Source organism: Hyperolius riggenbachi, chromosome 6 (genome assembly GCF_040937935.1).
Source record: "Hyperolius riggenbachi isolate aHypRig1 chromosome 6, aHypRig1.pri, whole genome shotgun sequence".
Classification (NCBI taxonomy): Eukaryota; Metazoa; Chordata; class Amphibia; order Anura; family Hyperoliidae; genus Hyperolius; species Hyperolius riggenbachi.
Genome location: NC_090651.1, coordinates 244074336 through 244095051, shown reverse-complemented (window position 1 = coordinate 244095051; position 20716 = coordinate 244074336). Strand labels below are relative to the sequence as shown.

Genomic DNA, 20716 nt, shown 5'->3' with positions numbered 1-20716 from the left:
CACTGCAGGTCTTGTGCCAGACTGTAAGAAGCCCAGGCTAATGCATGGGACCCTTATTCTAAAAGATAATGTGAGTATGATGATGTCTTTACTTGCTCCACCATTAACACAACACTAAATTTAGATGAAATTATTTATTGATCATGAAGACAGTCAACTAGCTCTCCTGCTCTTTCCACATTCTGATTTTGCCCTCAGATTATTTCCCCTTCCACACTACAGCCAGTTATAAGTTGCCGGCGTTGCGTTTAGACAGGTTGTAAAAGCAATAGGAGTCCTACTGCCCAGTGATTAGTACGTAATGGTATGTAAGTGTATCCTTAGTACAGTGTTGCCAAATCAGTAATGCTTGTTTTTGCATTATTGACTAGTGGCTGCTTTTTAAGCATACCACGAAATTAACTCGCTTATTTTCTAAGGACAAACCCATTGTGCATCCCACATCACAGGAAATCAGATCTGTAAGCTGATCAAACTGATCACAGTCTTCTTAACTCTGGCGTTCAGCAGAGAATTTATAGGATATACAAATATTCACACACACAGATAATCCCTGCTGAGGAGATTTCTAATTACTCATCAACTGTCATCTTCCATTTGCCTGTTGCAGCTTATGCTGACACTACAGCTGTCCTTCAGGTATTGGTAAGAAATTAGAAAGTGTTTCCTCTGGTGTACATGTCAGTAGTATGAGAGGCTATCAGGCCCCCCTGTAGAGCACTGTATCTTTCATTTACTAGGCTTCAGTCCCTGTGGATCCAGAGCATGCTGTCATTGTATTCCGTACACACCCCATCTGACAGTTTGTGAATTGCATCACACTAATATGCTAATACAACTTCCTGAAAACTTTTTTTAAATAAATACTTTTGGTCTTACATATGATAGAAAAGTGACTTCATGGTCCCTGCATGGCATAGATAACGAATGTTTTAACTGATGTGTTATGACACAGAATGGCAGTACAGTCTTCTGGTTATACCCCACTGATTATTCTCTGTTCCACATGGCAGAGCCTCCGCCTGGTTTCGCCAGAACAAGCACTGAAGGAGATTGGCCTCGGGGAGCACCAGCTCAGGTTCACTTGTAGGGTACACATTCAGGATTCACACAAGGAGCAGGAGACGGCACTGCGGTTGTACAATCATCTGAAAAGGCAAGTCCTCAACTGAATAAAGGGAATTACTCCTAAGTGCTGATTTATGAAAGAATGAGTTAATTAACCACTTGCTGCAATATGGAAGCGTTAACATGTCCTGTTTGACCATCTTAGCTGCAAATAGGACATTTTAATGCATTGTTTACATCGCCGCCATGCATGTGCCAAGACTTGCTCATCTGTGATTGGTGAAGGTGCATGCAAAAACGCGAACATGAATTGGCAATCTTTTTCCTCCATGCGTTTTTAATACTTTTAGCCCCTACATGATCCAGGAAGGAGGTGCAAAAATCCACGCAAAAATGCATGAAAAAAACTCAATGCACATGAATTTCCTATCAAATACACTATGCGCGTACAGATTTTTTTTTTTGCACAGTTCTGCATACAGATTTTGCACACAGTGGAAACTGGCCCATTGAAATACAATATAGTATAGCACCAACATCTTCTGCAGCGCTGTACAGATTATATTTTCTTGTCACTTAAAGAGGAACTCCAGTGAAAAAAATGTAATAAAAAACTGCTTCATTTTTACAATAATTATGTATAAATGATTTAGTCAGTGTATGCCCATTGTAAAATCTTTTAAATCCCTGATTTACATTCTGACACTTATCACATGGTGACATTTTTACTGCTGGCAGGTGATGTAGCTGCTGCTTGCTTTTTTGGCAGTTGGAAACAACTGTAAAAAGCTATTTCCCACAATGCAACAAGGTTCACAGACAGGAAACTGCCAGGACCATGGTCCTCAGAGTTTCTTGTGGGAGGGTTTCACCACAATATCAGCCATACAGAGCCTCCTGATGATCCGTTTGTGAAAAGGAATAGATTTCTCATGTAAAAGGGGTATCAGTTACTGATTGGGATGTTCAATTCTTGGTCACGGATTCTCTTTAAAGAGACACTGAAGCGAAAAAAAAATTATGATTTGTATGTGTAGCACAGCTAAGAAATAAAACATTAAGGCCAGATCCATCAGTCTAATTGTTTCCAGTACAGGAAGAGTTGAGAAACTCCAGTTGTTATCTCTATGCAAACAAGCCATTAAGCTGTCCGACTAAGTTAGTCCTGGAGAGGGCTGTTATCTGACTTTTATTATCTCAACTGTAAATGAACTGTTTACTTTTTCTCTGCTAGAGGAGAGGTCATTACTTCACAGACTGCTCTGAAAGAATCATTTTGAATGCTGAGTGTTGTGTAATCTGCACATATTATAGAATAATGCAATGTTAGAAAAACCACTATATACCTGAAAATAAAAGTATGAGAATATTTTCTTTGCTGCTAATCTTCTAGTAATTATTCATAGTACACAACCAATTCACTATATCATATTTTTTTTTTCGCTTCAGTGTCTCTTTAACTGTCCCTCAGAGGGGCTCACAATCTATTCCCTGCCATAGTCCTGTCTATGTATGTACAGTATTGTGTAGTGTATGTATTGTAGTCTAGGGCCAATTTAAGGGGAAGCCAATTAACCTATCTTTTTATGTTTTGGGGATGTGGGAGTGCCAGGAGGAAACTCACGCATTGCTATGCAAATTTGTGTGCAGAACATGCACACCAGTTTGCATGTAGTGGAAATGGGCCCTCAGAAATTTGCGGCACGTGCCACAAATCTCAGCAGCAGGGCCAAATCCATTTGTGGAACAACCGTAAATGGCTCGGGATCTTCTCCATGTGGGCTGCATACAGTGATCAGAGATATGCTGAGGCAGAGAGGTTATGTGGAGGGAAATCTGCTGCAGTCGCATCGCTTCATTATTGTACAACCTGACAGTTGATTCAGCATTAAAGATGCATTGGCTGTACTGCTGAAGCCTGTCACAGGGAGCCAGGCTACAGTTAAGTATCCTGCCGTTATTTGTATTAGGGCACTTTTCCACTGCTAAATGATGCGAATGCGGCTAGCTAGCCACATTGCATCACTTCCGCCGCCGGCCGCATCACTTCCGCATCTCCCGAAGCGGAAGTCCATAGAGGAGATGGGGCGTGGCTGCGGGCGGGTGCGGCCATGCACTAATCTGCAGTATGCTGCAGATTCACAGATCTCTCCGCACAACATGCACGCAGTGGAAACTGTTCCACTGGCGTGCATTTGTTTCAGGACACCTGCGGTGCGATGCGGCTATGAAGCCGCAACGCACTGCTCCTAGTGGAAACGGGCCCTAGATGCCCACCGGTGAAAGCAGGAATTTTAGGGGTACACTGCTCGGGGGTGGGGGGGGGGGATTTCTCTGCCTAGATATTTTTAGGGATGGGGGAGAAAACCCTACATTTTTGGGACTTCAGAAAAAGGGGGGGGGGGGTTGGGGTGGAGGAAGCTCTGCCTAATTGTGTTTGGGGGCACATATCAACTGCAAAACCATTGAGAGCAGCACCACCGCTGTCATGTACGTATTATCTACTGATTGTAGGCATAGCTGTGCTCATATAATACACCCCTATTACTTCCCATATTCCCTTGTCCAATCTGTCCCAGTTCTGAAGTGTTTCTGATTTTATTTCTCTGATTAACCAATCGTGTCTATAGCTTTCCCTTTTGTTATCTCCTTACAGTGTGCTTAAAGATCACCAGGTACAACACCTCCCTGATGGCTCCATCATGGTGGAATCTATCCTTCTTCAGGTCTCCTCCAACTCTGAAGATCCTGGGGCTAAGGTGCTGCTTATATCTTGGACCTACCAGGTTAGTGCTGGCACTGAAAGACCAAAACATGCATGGCCATTACCTGAAGGACAACTGTAGGGAGAGGAATATGGAGGCTGACCTATGTATTTCCTTTTAAACAATTCCAGTTGCCTGGCAGCCCTGCTGATCTATTTGGCTGCAGTAGTGTCTGAATCACGCCTGAAATGCAGCTAATCTAGTCAGATCTGACAATGTCAGAAACACCTGATCTGCTGCATGCTTGTACAGGGTCTATGGCTAACGGTATTAGAGGCAGAGGATCAGCAGGGCATCCAGGCAACTGGTATTGCTTAAAAGGAATTAAATATGGCAGCCTCCATATCCCTCTTGCTTTAGTTGTCCTTTAAAAGAGACCTAAACGTACAAGAAACTGTATAAAATGATTCATGGTAAGTGGATAACTTGTCTACTATGCAAACGTCCATAAGCTGCAACAGGCAAATGGAAGATGACAGTTGATAATTAGAGGTCTCCTCAGCAGGGATTATCTATGTGTGTGAATATTTGCATATCCTATAAATTCTCTGCTGAACGCTAGAGTTGAGAAGCCTGTGATCAGTTTGATCATCTTACAGATCTGATTTCCTGTGATCACTTCCTGTTTTGGCTCATGAAGGCAACCAGCAAATTGCACAAATGTATCACCTGGTTAGACTGATCATATGCGGGTTCATGAGTTTTGCTACGCCAGCAACACTGCTAAAATGTAGTTTTTCTACTGTGTTATTCTATAGGGGTTTGCCTTAAAAGAAGCAAAGCTGTCAATGCTCTTCTTGACATTGGAAGGGTCCTCTAGTATAGAGTTCCCCAACCCTGTCCTCAAGGCCCACCAACAGTACATGTTTTGCAGGAAACCACACACATGCACAGGTGAGGTAATACCTTTACCTCCTAGTTTGTCAATTAGTAGGATAAATCATGTTTGAGGTTGCAAACAAAATGGCATCTGTTACCTATTTTGACATGTATTAGTCCATGGTTTTCATTTATACTACTATTGCTGGGGTTCATAATTGCACAAGTGTGGTTAAAGAGAACCCGAGGTGTGTTTAAAGAATGTTATCTGCATACAGAGGCTGGATCTGCCTATACAGCCCAGCCTCTGTTGCTATCCCAAACCCCACTAAGGTCCCCCTGCACTCTGCAATCCCTCATAAATCACAGCCGTGCTGTGAGGCTGTGTTTACATCTGTAGTGTCAGTCTCAGCTGCTCCCCCGCCTCCTGCATAGCTCCGGTCCCTGCCCCCGTCCCTTCCCTCCAATCAGCAGGGAGGGAAGGAATGCAGGCGGGGACCGGAGTTCTGCAGGAGGCGGGGAGAGCAGCAGACTGACACTATAGAGATAAACACAGCCAGCTCTGACAAGCTGTTTGTCAGCAGCGTAGCTGTGATTTATGAGGGATTGCAGAGTGCAGGGGGACCTTAGGGGGGTTTGGGATAGCAACAGAGGCTGGGCTGTATAGGCAGATCCAGCCTCTGTATGCAGATAATATTCTTCAAACCCACCTCGGGTTCTCTTTAAAGGATTATGAGGGGAAAGAAAGGAGAGAAGCTTTACTTATCTGGGAATTCTTCCAGCCCCTAGAAGTCTGAGTCCATCGCTGCAGTTCCGCTGTCATCCAGTCTGCTGCTGTCCCCTCTGTAGTGGCTCAGTAGCACTGTACCTGCTCAGAACGCACCCAGCCACAGAAGCATGAGTGGCACATGCACAGAAGCTGCTGACCCGGCTGGGGACAGCAGAAGACTGGATGACAGCACAACTGTGGCTAGGAGCAGAGACTGCTAAGGGCTGGAAGAAGCCCCAGGTAAGTAAAGCTGCACTTATGTCTTTCTCCTATTGTATCCTTTAAGAGCAAAGGTTTACAGCGGGGCATTGTGGCTCAATGTATCAGTCATGTTAATGCACAGAATAGGTTGTGGGGAGGTGCCCAGGTATAGGTAGTAGCTGTATGGAAATATGTATAAAAAGAGGTTTCTTACCTCTAATGAAGACTCGCTAAGGTAGATAACAGAGAGTCTTTATTACAAAATGGTTATACTGTTGACAACGTGTTTCACTGGACACAGCCCGCTTCCTCAGGTCAATAAAACAGAAAACTTTAACTTCAAAGCTTAGCCGTGCGGGGGCGCATAGATGGCCATCTATGCACCCCCGCATGGCTAAGCTTTGACGTTAAGGTTTTCTGTTTTAATGACCTGAGGAAGCGGGCTGTGTCCCGTGAAACACGTTGTCAACAGTATAACCATTTTGTAATAAAGACTCCCTGTTATCTACCTTAGCGAGTCTTCATTAGAGGAAAGAAACCTCTTTTTATACATATTTCCATACAGCTAGTACCTATACCTGGGCGCCTCCCCACAACCTATTCAAGTATCCATCACCTCGATCAGAGGTGCCCATCTCAACCACATTGGGACCTGTTCCATTAGTGGAGAAGACCAGAGGAGGAGAGCGACGGCCCGGCTTCTCAGTAGGCCGGGGGACCGAGCGGGAACGGTCTAAAATTTCCCACACGCACATACGGTGGCTGCAGGCCTGCAACCCATCCTTGTGAGTATCCAATCGCTTACAAATTAAACCCCTAAGAGTCTAACGATACTGCACTATTGGGCTCCTGGTCTTTCTTTTTCCAACAGACAACAGGGACTCAGTTTCAAGAAACAGAGGACACCGGGTCCGTTACACAACTATGTTAATGCACAGGACTGCACTGCAATTGTCAGTCCATGTGACTTTCAGTGTACATCCGGTGCAATGCAATCCAACTGACCCAATACTTTTTGTTGACAGCATGTTTCACTGTATGTGATGCAACGCTCACCCAATATGCAATGCGACTTTTCCCATCTGTTTTGTTTTTAAAGGGAAGCCAATGCAGCTCCCACTGTGGACTTAGCCTAAAACTTCACCTTCTTATAAACAACTCACAAATATGGCCTGCAATTAGGGCTGTTCTGCTAAAATGCATCTGATATTCTTGGTAATGACATTTCGCAATTCCTCAATTGTAGCCTTTGCCTATAATTCAACTATATGGGCTGATCTTCTAGTGATGTAAGCTTCCACCTCTGCCCTGCTGAGCTCTGCACAGGCAATAGGGAGGGCAAATCAAAAGCAGCAGCCACTGATCAGTTAGCCAACATTAATCAGCTTCCACGTACTTGATCGGACCATTTACATACAATACAAGATGGCGCCGGGTGCGGACGCCACGGCCACAGGGCTCCGGCCTTTCTACCTTTTTTCTCTCTAATATCTCCCAACTGCTCTCACCTATAAACTCCATCTGCCTGGTGAGATGCAGGGGACACAGGAGTGCAGCGGAGGCTGCCATCGGCTGGTCGGGTGCTCCGCCGCGAGAGACCGACTGCTGGGGAAGCTCAGCAGCACGTGGACCATCCGCTGGGACCTGTGAGCGGGAGCGGGAGAGACGCGGGGAGAGACGCGCGATGACGCCACCGGTCCGGCCTCTGCACTCCTTGCAGGCTGGGAGAGGGACCACTGCACCGCCGTTGCCGGGGACCTGGACGCCTCGGTGAAGCTAAACGGGAGTTCGCTGGGATGGACGTGATGTCGGGGGCCGGCCGCCCTCCTCCATTGGCCCATCTGCCCGAGCAGATGCCACCACCAAAGCCCCGCAGCTGCATCACCACTGAGCCAGAGCTTCCATCTGCCGCTCCACCACCATAGAGCCGCGGCTCCACCACCATAGAGCCGCAGCTCCGAGATCCCCGCGCTCTCTAGGATCAGCTGTGCAGCCGCCGCCACCCACGTGGAGGGACGTTAGGCCCAGGCACCTCACGGCTGCCTCTGACCAACCACCGCTGCTGCCAGGCACAGGCAGGATGCCTCCCCATCCAGACCGCAGGGGCGATCACATCAAACCCTGGTGGCACATCACTGCTGCCCTGCCCAGGTGAGCCCGATATGTTGTGCCCCCAAGTCGGCCCCCTCATCTCATCTCTCTCTCCTGGTGGGATTCCATCCAGCTCGGCCACTAGCTCCATCGGCCTGTGCGGCCACTGGCTCTTTTTGCTCCCAGGCACTGGGTCCCCTCTGCCTGCAACCACCATAAATGGATTCCGGGCAGCATGCCAGGGTTTGGACTGTTTGTTGGACTGTACCCAGGGTGTTTAAATCTGCAGCCCTAATAGGGACGCTCTCTACTCCTGTTTTGGATCTCTCCTTCCTTCCTTACTCCCTTACTTTACAGAGCCCTCACTGTGTCTGCACCCTCACCAACCGGCCGTGCGGCTTGAAATCAGGAGCACTACTCCTCGGGGCAACCTGATCCGAGTGAACTCTGCTGTCCGCCTCCACCATGATGCCCCCTCAGCTTTCTCAGTTTCTTTTTCTCTACTTCGTGGGCAATCGGTAGCACCTGTCTTGTTGGGAGCGTGTCGCTGTGTAGCGTCCAGTGCCGAAAATGGCAGCGCTCATATCAGCTCTCAGGCTGCTCCTCCAGTCCCACTCTTTTCTGTTTCTGCTATTAGTGTTTGCTGTGCTATGTTTCTGTATTACGTTAACCGTACGTGTATGCTGTAATGCTCTGTTTGCTTTTTATTTATTTTTTGCTTTTATTGTTTATATGTATGTACCATGCTGAACTGCATGCGTTGCTGCACTCTGCTTAACTGTATGCACAAGCTGTAATGTTGTTCTATGTATGCTTGTCCCATGTCTATGTATTTTCTTGTGTTCTTCACCAACGACCCTGTATGCGCCAAAACCAATTCCGGGTACAACCACCGTTGTACTTGGCGAAATAAATTCTGATTCTGATTCTGATTCTGATAACATGCAAATTTGAACTCATCATGAAGCAAAAGACACAACTACCAAACGCTCCTAAATGCCCATAAAGTAGCAGACTGCTGTGTAAATTAGTGACTTGCCCCACTAAAGGTGGGTACACACATCAAATAAAAGTCTTTGGAAAATGAAAGATCGCAGACCAATTTAACCCCATTCCATGTAGTATGAGAGCCACACCTACACAGTCTATTCTATTGAGCTGAACTCCCCATCAGATCAAAATCTTTGCGAGATGCTGTACACTAAGATGCTGTACACATGCAACAGATCAGTATCTGCAAAAGATCAGTTCCTGCAAAAGATCCGATCCTGCAAAATGCATTCATAGTCTATGATATCTGCAGATCTCATACACACCTTGTTCAACAGACATTCATCTGCAGATCAGATCCACCAGGATGGATCTTCAGATGATTGTCTTATCTGCAGATTAATGTCTGTTTAACAAGGTGTGTATGAGATCTTCAGATATCATAGACTATGGGCCTGATTCACAAAGCGGTGCTAACAGTTAGCACGCTGGTGAAAAGCCCTTTATCACACCTAAACTCAGTTTAGGTGTGATAAGTTTTTAGGCATGATAAGTTTAGGCGTGATAAGTTTAAGCGCCAAGTAGGTTAGCACCGCAATGCACAGCTGATCAAAAGTTTTGCGCTAGCAAAGTCTGGTGCACTTCGCATAGAGTTTAATGGCGCTGTCTTGTGTGCGGGACTTTGCGCGCGATCTAAACTTATCACGCCTAAACTTATCACGCCTAAATTGGCTTTTCACCAGCGTGGTGCAATGGTTATCACGCCTGAAGTCTCTAACTGGGTTAGCACCGCTTTGTGAATGGAGCCCTATGAATGCAATTTGCAGGGACTGATCTTTTGCAGATACTGTTCTGTTGCATGTGTACAGCATCTTTGTGTTCAGCATCTTGCAAAGTTTTTTTTATCTGATGGGAGTTCAGCTCCATAGAATAGACTGTGTAGGTATGGCTCTCATACTACATCGAAGAGGGTAAAATTGGTCTGTGATCTTTCATTTTCCAATGATTTTTATCTGATGTGTGTACCGATCTTAAGCGATCAGCAGTTTGCTAGGCATGGTTTCAGCTTTCCCTTCAGCAGACTGTGTTATGTAAATTCTCCAATAAACAGTACCGTATTTTCCGCCGTATAAGACGCACTTTTTCTCCCCAAAAAATGGGGAGAAAAAGTCCCTGCGTCTTATACGGCAAAGGCAGGGAATCCCCAACTTGCGAACGCCCGCCGCTATAAACCGCCGCCCCGCCGCCATTGGGGATTCCCTGCCTGTGTGGGCAATCACTGTGCCTGGCTCCCCCGCGTGCCTTAGCGTTTCCCCTCTATTTACCTCCTGCCCCCCTCCATGTGCGCATCTCCCCGTTCCCCCCCGTGTCTCCGATGTAAATATTTCCCCCCTCCGGGTCTGCAGCTGCAGCGGCTTACCTAATACATGCCGCCGCGAAGTCTGCAGACAGCCGGCTACTCCATATGTTTCCTCTACTGCGCGGCCTGTACTGATTGCGTCATCAGTAGCCGCGCAGTAGAGGAAACATATGGAGTAGCCGGCTGTCTGCAGACTTCGCGGCGGCATGTATTAGGTAAGCCGCTGCAGCTGCAGACCCGGAGGGGGGAAATATTTACATCGGAGACACGGGGGGGGGAACGGGGAGATGCGCACATGGAGGGGGGCAGGAGGTAAATAGAGGGGAAACGCTAAGGCACGCGGGGGAGCCAGGCACAGTGATTGCCCACACAGGGGGGAAGGATTTACAGCGGGCATATCTGAGACGCGGGGGGTGGGTTGAGATGCGCACATGGAGGGAGGAAAATAGAGGGGAAAAGCTGAGGCATGCGGGGAGGCAGTCAAAGAATGACATGTGGGGGAGCCAGGACACAGGAGGACACATGGAGCCAGCCAGGACACATGGAGACAGGACACAGGAGGACACATGGAGCCAGGACACAGGAGGACACATGGAGCCAGCCAGGACACAGGAGGACACATGGAGCCAGCCAGGACACAGGAGGACACATGGAGCCAGCCAGGACACAGGAGGACACATGGAGCCAGGACACAGGAGGACACATGTGGAAGACAGGACACATGGGGAGAAGGGGCACACAGGACACATGGGGGAGAGGACACAGGAGGACACATGTGGGAGATGGCACACAGAAGGACAGATGGGGCACACAGGTGGAGAGATAAGGTACACGGGAGGACACAACATTTACAAAGACGCTCCTGGAATATAGACGCACCAGATTTAATATATATATTTTTTCCCAGGTTTTTGCCCTCTAAACTTGGGTGCGTCTTATATTCCGGAGCGTCTTATACGGCGCGAAATACGGTAATTACCAGCAATTACTTTTTATTTTCCTTATTCCAGTTTCTGCTGCGATGTGAGTGGAGATCTTCATATTAGTCTAATTCTCCCTAACCATTAGCCATTGCCTGAAGTTAAACGTAAATTAAATGTACCCTAACGTTCCTCTACTTCTCTTCTCTTAGGATGAAGAACTGGGAAGCTTCTTGACTTCTTTGTTGAAGAAAGGATTGCCACAAGGCTCAAGCTGAATGTTCAATTTCTACTGCATTAGCAGAGAATGACTCAAAATACCTGCCCTAGCCTGATTAACATAACCACACAAACTACTCAGGAAGAGGAAACTTTAGTTCCCTTCTAAGGTATCGAAAATGTAACCAATGTTGCCATAACATTTAAGTACCTTGCCGTGTAGTCTAATCGATCTCCCCACCTTGCATCCACTATTTCCACTTTGGATAGTGCTTTAGCAAGCACCTGTTTTTTTCCTTCTCAGCTGTTCGTATCTCACACCTTTGTGTTGGTGGGCTTTGCTATGACCAAAAACACTTTGCAAGATCAGAAAATATCTTAGCATCAATTTTTTCTTTGTAATCTATTGTGAAGCAGATTACAGGTATGCAGGTAGAGAGGTCAGAGGCGCTAGTTTGCCTACAGCAGATATCCATACGTATGTGGAGATCAACAGTTCATGATGTATGGAATTTGTCTGTACAAGACACCACTGTATGAATCAGAACAGAGCAAAGGATTGAAAGCTACTGTGGCTTTCTGGGACTTTTTTTTTGAACGTTGCCATGAAGGAAAATTAACCATGAACTGAACTGTCTCCGTATTGTATGTGGAGGAAGATGTATATTGTTTCTTTAGCACTCTTTGCATAAAATATTTTTCAGTAAAACTTTTGTATATTACTAGTATGTTCCAGAGATAGTTGAGGAAATGCTTTTAGGGCCATATTTCTATCAAATTCAAATGGTTATCCTAAAGAATTAAAAAAGTTGAAAACCACAAAAAAACTGTTCTAAAATGGATACAAAAACATGCACTAATAAATATGAAGTTCTAAGAATTATTTTTCTTGTAAGGATACCACCTGCCGGACTGTTACACTAACCTGCGACTAGAGTAGTTGGGTCAAATAACCTTATTTGCATTCGCTTTCTGACTCCAGAGTTTGGGCCAGTGCACACCAAAAAGCGCCAGCGTAAAAGCAAATGCTTAGCACTTTTTGAAGTGATTTTTTTTTTAAAGCAATTCTAGGCATGTGCCTAGCGATTTTCTAAGAATGCCTAGCGTTTTGGTGTATTTATATTTTGGTGTTGGTGTTTTGGTGGTTTTATATTTTGTTACAGTAGAGCTGTAACTGAACAGCTTCTGTAAGAAAACCGCTTGGAAAATCACTCTGATCTAGCGCTTTTCAGAGTGATTTTCCACTTTTCTGTACATAACATTGAGGCTGAATCGCCTCAGAAATCAGCAAAAATGCTGCAGGACCTGCGTTTGGGAAAAAAGCATATCGCTCTGGTGTGCTCCATCCCATTCAAATACATTAGTCAAGCACTTTTCAAAGCAGAAAACTTTTCAGAAAAGCTCTTGGTATGCACCAGCCCTATAAGGCAGAGGCGCTGCACAACAGCCAGGCAAACTGTATTATTTAAAAGGACATGAAGATGGCACCAGAAGTTCTCCCTTACAGAGCAGTAGTCATAAATAACTTTTTAATAGTTTAACTGATTCATTAATGAAATAGAAAAATAGCCTTCAACTACGTGTTCTTAAAGGAAACCTGTAATGATGTAGGTATGAAGACTACCATCTTTATCTTTTTTCTGATTCACTGCCTCTGGCAGACCCTTAGCTGTATAGCTCTCTGAGAGTTGCCGTCAGTTTACAAGCAATAGTGCATGAGCACTGATCAGAAGGTAAGTCATTGCTCTCTCCATTGCAGTGCTGACCCCCTTCAACTGTACTGAATGGGACAGCACTGCATTGTATGTAAAGTGCATGCAGTGGGGCATTGTTAGTATGCACTGCTGCACAGAGCATCAGCTTTTCCTACCATACAGTGTTGTCTATGCCTGTGCCTGTCTGATGTTCCTGTGTATGAGCAGATGTCTGCAATGAGTATCCGCATGATACTTATTGCAGACATCTGCTCAGCAGTCTGCCAGTGTGTCCAGGACCTGTCAGCTGATATATAGTTATTGAAAGTGCCTGGCACCACAGGTGTACAGCTGCATCAAAATCTAAAGCTATGGTGGAACAGTGAGGACCAAAAAGACATTTTTTGGGAGATTTAACAATGTGAACAAGACATTAACATATTAACTTAAAATGATTCGTGTAGATATTGGGAAGAAAAACATTTGACTACAGATTACTTTGTCTTCTACTATTTTGCAAACAGGATATTAATTAGTTACCACTTTCACTGACCGTGGAGCTGTTCCTGTAACTGAAGCATCAGCACGTTGTTTCATTACAGCCCACAGATGAGTGTAGAGGAAACTATTATTAGCAGGTGAGAGTTTCCTGTGGGGTTTACTAATCTTTCCATGTGTGGAGGAGGCGGTGTGTGTCACTAGACCATTACTGTAGCAAACATCCCCCAAATGCACAGCATGTAACCACTATAAGAGTACACAGGCTGGCCTCCACACTCCTCTTCTGCATCTCACATAAACAGTCTGCTTTTAAAGTAGAATTATGGCCTTTATTCATTGTTTTATGTGTTGGTGTGAGCTCAACACTAACCAGTCAGTAGTAAATAAGGGCATGGTGGAAAAATAAATCTATAAACACATTAAAGTGGACCTGAACTCAGAACTTCCTCTCTGCTCTAAAAGATACACAACAGCATAATAACCTTTAAAGAAAAACATTTCTCTGCTACAGCTGATAGAAATCATAGTTACATCGTAATTTGGGTTGAAAAAAGACATACGTCCATCGAGTTCAACCAGAGAACAAAGTACAAAACCAGCCTGGTCCCTCACATATCCCTGTTGATCCAGAGGAAGGCGAAAATCCCTTACAAGGCATGGTCCAATTAGCCCCAAAAGGGAAAAAAAATCCTTCCCGACTCCAGATGGCAATCAGATAAAATCCCTGGATCAACATCATTAGGCATTACCTAGTAATTGTAGCCATGGATGTCTTTCAATGCAAGGAAAGCATCTAAGCCCCCTTTAAATGCAGGTATAGAATTTACCATACTATCAGGTACTTCCTGTGGCAATGCATTCCACATCTTAATCACTCTTACTGTAAAGAACCCTTTCCTAAATAAATGGCTAAAATGTTTTTCCTCCATGCGCAGATCATGTCCTTTGCCTAGGGACAAAAAGCTCATCCGCCAAGCTTTTATATTGCCCTCTGATGTATTTATACATGTTAATTAGATCCCCTCTAAATAAACCCAGTTTATATAACCTTTCTTGGTAAGTGAGACCTTCCATCCCACGTATCAATTTTGCTGCTCGTCTCTGCACCTGCTCTAAAACTGCAATATCTTTCCTGTAATGTGGTGCCCAGAACTGAATTCCATATTCCAGGTGTGGCCTTACTAGAGAGTTAAACAGGGGCAATATTATGCTAGCATCTCAAGTTTTTATTTCCCTTTTAATGCATCCCAAAATTTTGCTAGCTTTAGCTGCAGCGGCTTGGCATTGAGTACGATTATTTAACTTGTTGTCGATGAGTACTTCTAAGTCCTTCTCCAAGTTTGATGTCCCCAACTGTATCCCATTTATTTTGTATGGTGCTAGACCATTGGTACGACCAAAATGCATGACTTTACATTTTTCAACATAGAATTTCATCTGCCATTTATGTGCCCATATAGCCATCCTATCCAGATCCTGTTGCAATATGTCCCTATCTTCCTGAGAGTTGATGATTCTGCACAATTTTGTATCTGCAAAAATAGCAACAATGCTTACTACTGCATCTACTAGGTCATTAATAAATAAATTGAAGAGCACTGGACCCAGTACAGACCCCTGTGGGACCCCACTGCTAACAGTCACCCATTTTAAATGATCCATTGACCACAACTCTGTTTTCTGTCCATTAACCAGTTCCCTATCCATGCACACAGACTCTTCCCCAGTCCTTGCATCCTCAACTTTTGCACCAGACTTTTGTGTGGAACAGTGTCGGAGGCCTTTGCAAAGGCCTTTCCTGAAATAAATCTGCAGTGTGCTTACTTCCTGCTTTCAGGGAAGCAGACATATTGTTAACATCCTGTGTTTACAAATTAGCTGTTCTATTAGCTGAGCGGAAATAGCTGAGAGATCAAATTACAGGGCCCAGATGAGGAGGAATTAAGACAGGCTCGCTAAATACATATGTACATACTAGGCCTGAAAGATTTTAGGAATAAATTGAATTGAGCAATTTCTGTCCAAAATTTCGATTCGATTCACAATTTTCTTCAAATCAAGCTTTGTTCCGCCTCTGTGCCTGTTTGTTCCCCTCTGTCCCCGTCTCACCTTATGCCCCCTTTGCCTCTTCATGCTTCCTTTGGGTCTCTCTCTTGCCCCCCTTTGTGCCTCTGTGCCCGCTTTGTTTCTCTCTGTGTGTCTCTCTCTGTGCCCCGTGTTTCTCTTTGTGCCCCCTCTGTCCCCCAAGCTGCATCAGTTCTGGACATAGCTTCCAGCGATGCCCATCTATTCACTTTGCCTCCTGCAGGCTCTAATGCACGGAATACTTCCTGTATGTTATGTGACATACAGGAACCCGGAGTTTTGCCAAGCACAAGAGCCGTCGGACAGCATTGGACTCGTGTGGAAGGTTTGTCCAACGCTGCAGGCCGCATGCGCCAGGACTTTGGGGAAGTTTGAAGCCGCTTCTTCAAACTTCCCCATGTGGAAATGACGTGATTGCGATATTCGCCACTTTGACAATTCCAAAATTGTGATCTTGGTGATCACGATTTTGGTTTAAATTCGATTTATCTTTCAGGCCTAGTACATACATCTGTTTTCTTTCTGTCCTTTAAACGACTTCAGGTCCACTTTAAAAACAAAGCAACCAGTCATTCTACAGATAAGTATCTTAAAAGCAAAATGAGATGAGCTGACCAATAGAAGGCATTGAAGGTGAAAGGGGCGTGGCAGGGCTTGATTTTCACATTTACCTCTGATATCTTTCCTCATATGTTCAGTTTCTGTTGCCCAGGGTGGTAACAGGTAAAATGTTCTCAGACCTTTCACAGTGTGTTTTAGAGACCTGTATCACATAAAACTCCTCTTCTGATTCCTGTTTTACTTACAGTGGAACATTGGGAATAAACTGAAATTAGCAAGTAGTTAAAAAGATGTATTTCCCCAGAAAGGCTTATGGTTACTATTAATGTTCAAATCCGCGTTTCTTCATTCGGAAACCCAGATTATGTCATATACCGCAGTTCAGCACCATAGCTAGTGGAGAGGGTCACAGGATTGCGGTCTACATCGTGCTTCATATGACTCCGATGCTTTCTCCTTCCAGACTGAAAGGAGGAAACGTGGCTGTGCTCATCACCCCAGGCAACTGGGTGATTCCCCCTGGTGTCCAATCTCCTCCGCAGCAGGAAACAATGCTGGGCATTTCTCCCCTCACTCATTTCCTGCCATGATTGTCTCTCCCCTTGAAGCCATCCTATTGTACTTGCATGTACCGGGTCTTGGCTTTAAGACATCATCAAGCCGGAACTTGATATATGCGATACATGAGGCTGGCATCATTACAAGCCAGGGGAGTGCTGCAATTCCTGCTGGAATGTGGTAGGTAAGAGATACTTCAGCATCGCTTTCTGCTGCCATTCTCTGTGGGGGAGGGGGGGGGGCGACCTCTAGACTATCAGGGAAAGCTGGGGGGAAATTGAATATCGTAACCATACATATTGAAGCAGCATCAAAATTTAAGTTTTATAAGAAACACAAAATGAATTTGGCTATTTATCTATAGTAGTTTCAAAACAAAGATGCAGCAACGTGCACCATCTGTCTGTGCTCAGCTTAATTTATTGCTTCTGGTGAAAGCTGTATCAATACAAGGATGTTACATCAGTGTACATATATACTGTACCTTGTACATGCTGGTACATACTGTGTTGCGGTGGTGGAAGTGGGTGCCTCAGGTTAGGGTGGGATCGGCGACAGCCGTTTCACGTCCAACAGGACTCTTTGTCAAGCTGCGCTCCACTAAAAAGACTTTTAGTGGAGCGCAGCGGCCGTCGCTGATCCCACCCTAACCTGAGGCACCCACTTCCTCCACTGCCACACAGTATGTACCAGCATGTACAAGTTATATATGTACACTGATGTAACATCCCTGTATTGATACAGCTTTCACCAGATGGTGCTCGTTGCTGCTCCTTTGTTTTGAAATTGTTGTACAGTTCTTCCTTCTATGTTTCTACGGAGCACACGTCTGCAGTGTTTGGATTTCAAGTGGGTTTGCGGCAGCGGTGAGTGTATATTTGCCTGACCGAGTATCCACCCACATAATCTTCTAAGCATAAAGGGAAGTGCCACACCGTTCTGCTTCTTGTAATACAAATTCTTCTCTATAGTAGCCCTTTTTATTTTAGAATAATAATTGGTGATGACTAAGAAACTGTATTTTTTTAAACTACCTCGACAGCTCTAAGGTGGTAAGGGAGATCACTGGACTATCAAAGTAAGCTACAGGTGACACTCAAAAAATACAAATAATTGTGCAGAAGAATTGTGCATTTATTTCAGTAATTCAACTTAAAAGATGAAACTAATATATGAAACATATAACCCAAAGCCACCTGCAAAGGTTCCTACCTTTGCAGGTGGCTTTGGATTAATTAGCCAGGTGAAGGAGCAAAGTGGTTAAGAGTGTGGGGCCATTTTTTTTTTTTTTTTTTTTTTTTTTACTAATTTAAGTACTTTGTATCAGGCTGCAGGAGGTAATGAAGTATTACCGTAGATATAGTAGGATTCAGGTTTGAGGCACAGAATGATGTTTTGACAGAGGGAAAGAAAATGATTGTTTAAGATAATCATTTATTGCTAAGGGCCTTCACTATGCTCTGTGATTCGAATGCGTGATGCTTTTGAATGCAGAAAGCTGTCCGGTTTTTTTTGTTTGTTTTTTTTCCCCACATGCGAATCGGACAGCAGCCTGTTGATTTCAATAGGTTGTATTTCCCTATCCGAATCCAAATGCAGGGAAACACCGCACATTTGTTGTAGTGAAAATGGGCCCTTAGTCAAATACACATTTTTATGAAACTTTGAAAGGAATAGGATTTTTTTTGTTTAAGTTAAATACTTTTTATTATGAAAGTGTTTTTTTCCTGTGTAATCAGAAAAAGTGTAACCATCATAAATAAAAATAGGATACCAATTTGGAGTTCCCTCGTGTAGACAACTGGCAAACTTTCTAAGTACATGGCCTAGATATCTCTGTACAGAATTGTGAAGAGAAGTTACCAGTCTCCAAGTTTGCTTGTGTAATGTGTGACATTTACTGCAACTAGGGGTGTTGCTAAGATCCTTGGCCTCCCTAGCAAATCACAACTACATGACAGACATGTGTAAGAAGCCAGACCCTTCCATAACAGATGCCAGTAACCGACCAAAAAAGCATGACGGCCTCCAGAAAGTGACCCATTGATGTTTATCCCATACTATTTAGTTTTGCAGTCTTCTGCCCCAGTGCACTCTGGGAGACCAGATGTTATGACTGCTCACTTTGGAACACACAAACATTTCTCAGTGATGCACCTTGCAAGCAGTAAAGATGCCACCACCTTTGATAAATATTGCCAACAAATTAGCAATTTTATTCATGTTACATGTTCCTCTTTAAGGCCTATTTCCCACCAGGACGTTGTGTATTAGGGGACGTTATAGGTCGCATAACATGCCCCTAACGCATTGCCTGGTGGTGTTGTAGGAGGATGCTACCAAAAGCCGTGTTATGCAGCTCTTGGTGCGCCTTTTTTATGCTATGGGATGCGGAGACCACATGATCCGAATCACATGGTCCCACCGGCCAAAGCGGCCGCTCCAGGAAGTAAACACTGCATGTCACTGAGTGCAGTGAATAATAATTAGCCATGTGGCTGGCCGTGGAGGAGGAGAGGAGACCTCCTCCTCCAACATTACTGAGCATGTGCAAACAGTCTAACGCGGCTTAGCCGTGTATAACGCACAGCATGCAGCACTTTGTTTGAACATGCTGCGTTACAATGTAACGCAACGTGGGCCCTGTGAGCAGCCCATTGATTTTTCATTGCTGTGCGGTAGGCTGCGTTACAGGCTGCACTAACTTGCGCCTGTAACGTCTTACTGTGAAAGCAGCCTAAGTGTAGGCTATGGCAGCCAGATTAGTTCCGATCCAGCGCTAGCTCAGTAATAGTACAAATCATCTTGGATGTTGTACATAGCTGCACTTTCCCCTAGCACACACACACACAAAAAATACAGAACTTATGCTTTTTCCTACTGGGCAAGCTGTCTCGTGCATCTCCTCACGTGCAGGACCCTGTGTACATCAAGATCCCCTTTTCGTATAAAGCAACTGCCATATACAAAAGCAGTACCCCAATATACAGACCACAGGTTCCCTATCCCAGGTGCACCCCTGCCATATACAGTATCCCCCCTAGGCCGTGGCTTTGAGTAAATCATATCCAAGCAGAGTCCAAACATACAGATCATTAATGAGGCATGTGTAATTTACTAGCAGGTATCAAATCCATGTAGACAAAATTGGACAAAGCACAACACTGCATAAAGTGGAGTACTGGGACTGTTTCACAACTTATACCAACTAAATAATAAATATCATATATAAAAATGAAAACAAGCTTTTTTTATCATGGTTACAACATAAATGCTCTTAAGTTTGGTTGGTTCATTTCAACAGAGCTTGGTGAGATTGGAATTAATGGAATGGTTCTCGGCTACAGTACTGACCACTCAACCTTTGCATCCAGGATGACAACACCAGAGCCCAAGTGGCTGGGCAAATTAATAGTAGGTGAGGTAATTAAAGGAAGGGCTCTGTCCTTGTCCTTAGCAGTCATGTCATTAATAACATATTCCTTTCTCCCAAAGGGCAATGTTGGCAATTGGATTTGCCGACTTAAGTACGGAATTACATAGAGAATGGGGTTCAAGCAGCTGTTGAGGCTTATTAAGGCCAAAGTAATCCTCCGTAACTTATAGATATAGCTGGCCACAGGACATCCCTGGATGTAGCCCATCCTCATGATGAAATGCAGCAGGTGGGAAATGTTGTAAGGCAAAAAGCAAACTAAGGAGACCAGAAACACAAACCCAATGATTCTTATGGCCACTTTCCGATGAACACTGGCTCTGATTCCACACACTCTTTTCACCATGACTGGGAAAACCACTCCAATAATAGTGAAGGGCACCAGGAAACCAAAGATCAAGGCGCAGACGTTATATGGGACAAGTCGTTTTTGCCACATTGTTGGAGTAAAGTCCTCGAAACATGAAACCCGAGTGCTGTTTTCAGGCATTCTGTCAAGTGGCCCTTCTATGATCAAAGGCAGCACAATGGCACTGCAGACAATCCAGATCGCAATGGTCAGTAAGCAATGGGTAGCAAGTAGACTTGAGTCGTACATATGTCAAAGGGTGCACAACGGCAAGATACCTGTCCAGGCTTATGCAAGTGAAAAAGCCAATACTCAGGTAGATGTTGGCAT

At 44.7% G+C, this 20716-nt stretch overlaps 2 protein-coding genes and 1 pseudogene across 2 annotated transcripts in view; 1 reads left to right on the top strand and 2 right to left on the bottom strand.

Annotated features, from left to right (window-relative positions):
- INTS11 (integrator complex subunit 11) overlaps nucleotides 1-12089 on the top strand; it is a 72109-nt gene extending 60020 nt beyond the window's left edge. Inside the window, exons 15-18 of the mRNA XM_068240601.1 lie at nucleotides 9-70; nucleotides 1014-1156; nucleotides 3725-3854; nucleotides 11196-12089. Coding sequence (XP_068096702.1) covers nucleotides 9-70; nucleotides 1014-1156; nucleotides 3725-3854; nucleotides 11196-11261 — 401 coding nt within the window. The 3' untranslated portion in view covers nucleotides 11262-12089. The remainder of the gene's footprint in view (nucleotides 1-8; nucleotides 71-1013; nucleotides 1157-3724; nucleotides 3855-11195) is intronic.
- The window catches only part of PUSL1 (pseudouridine synthase like 1), a 151268-nt gene continuing 134284 nt past the window's right edge, over nucleotides 3733-20716 (bottom strand). The window contains exon 8 of the mRNA XM_068240604.1: nucleotides 3733-3867. Within this exon, the coding sequence (XP_068096705.1) occupies nucleotides 3848-3867 (20 nt within the window). The 3' untranslated portion in view covers nucleotides 3733-3847. The remainder of the gene's footprint in view (nucleotides 3868-20716) is intronic.
- Nucleotides 19697-20714, bottom strand: LOC137521299 (lysophosphatidic acid receptor 6-like; annotated as a pseudogene).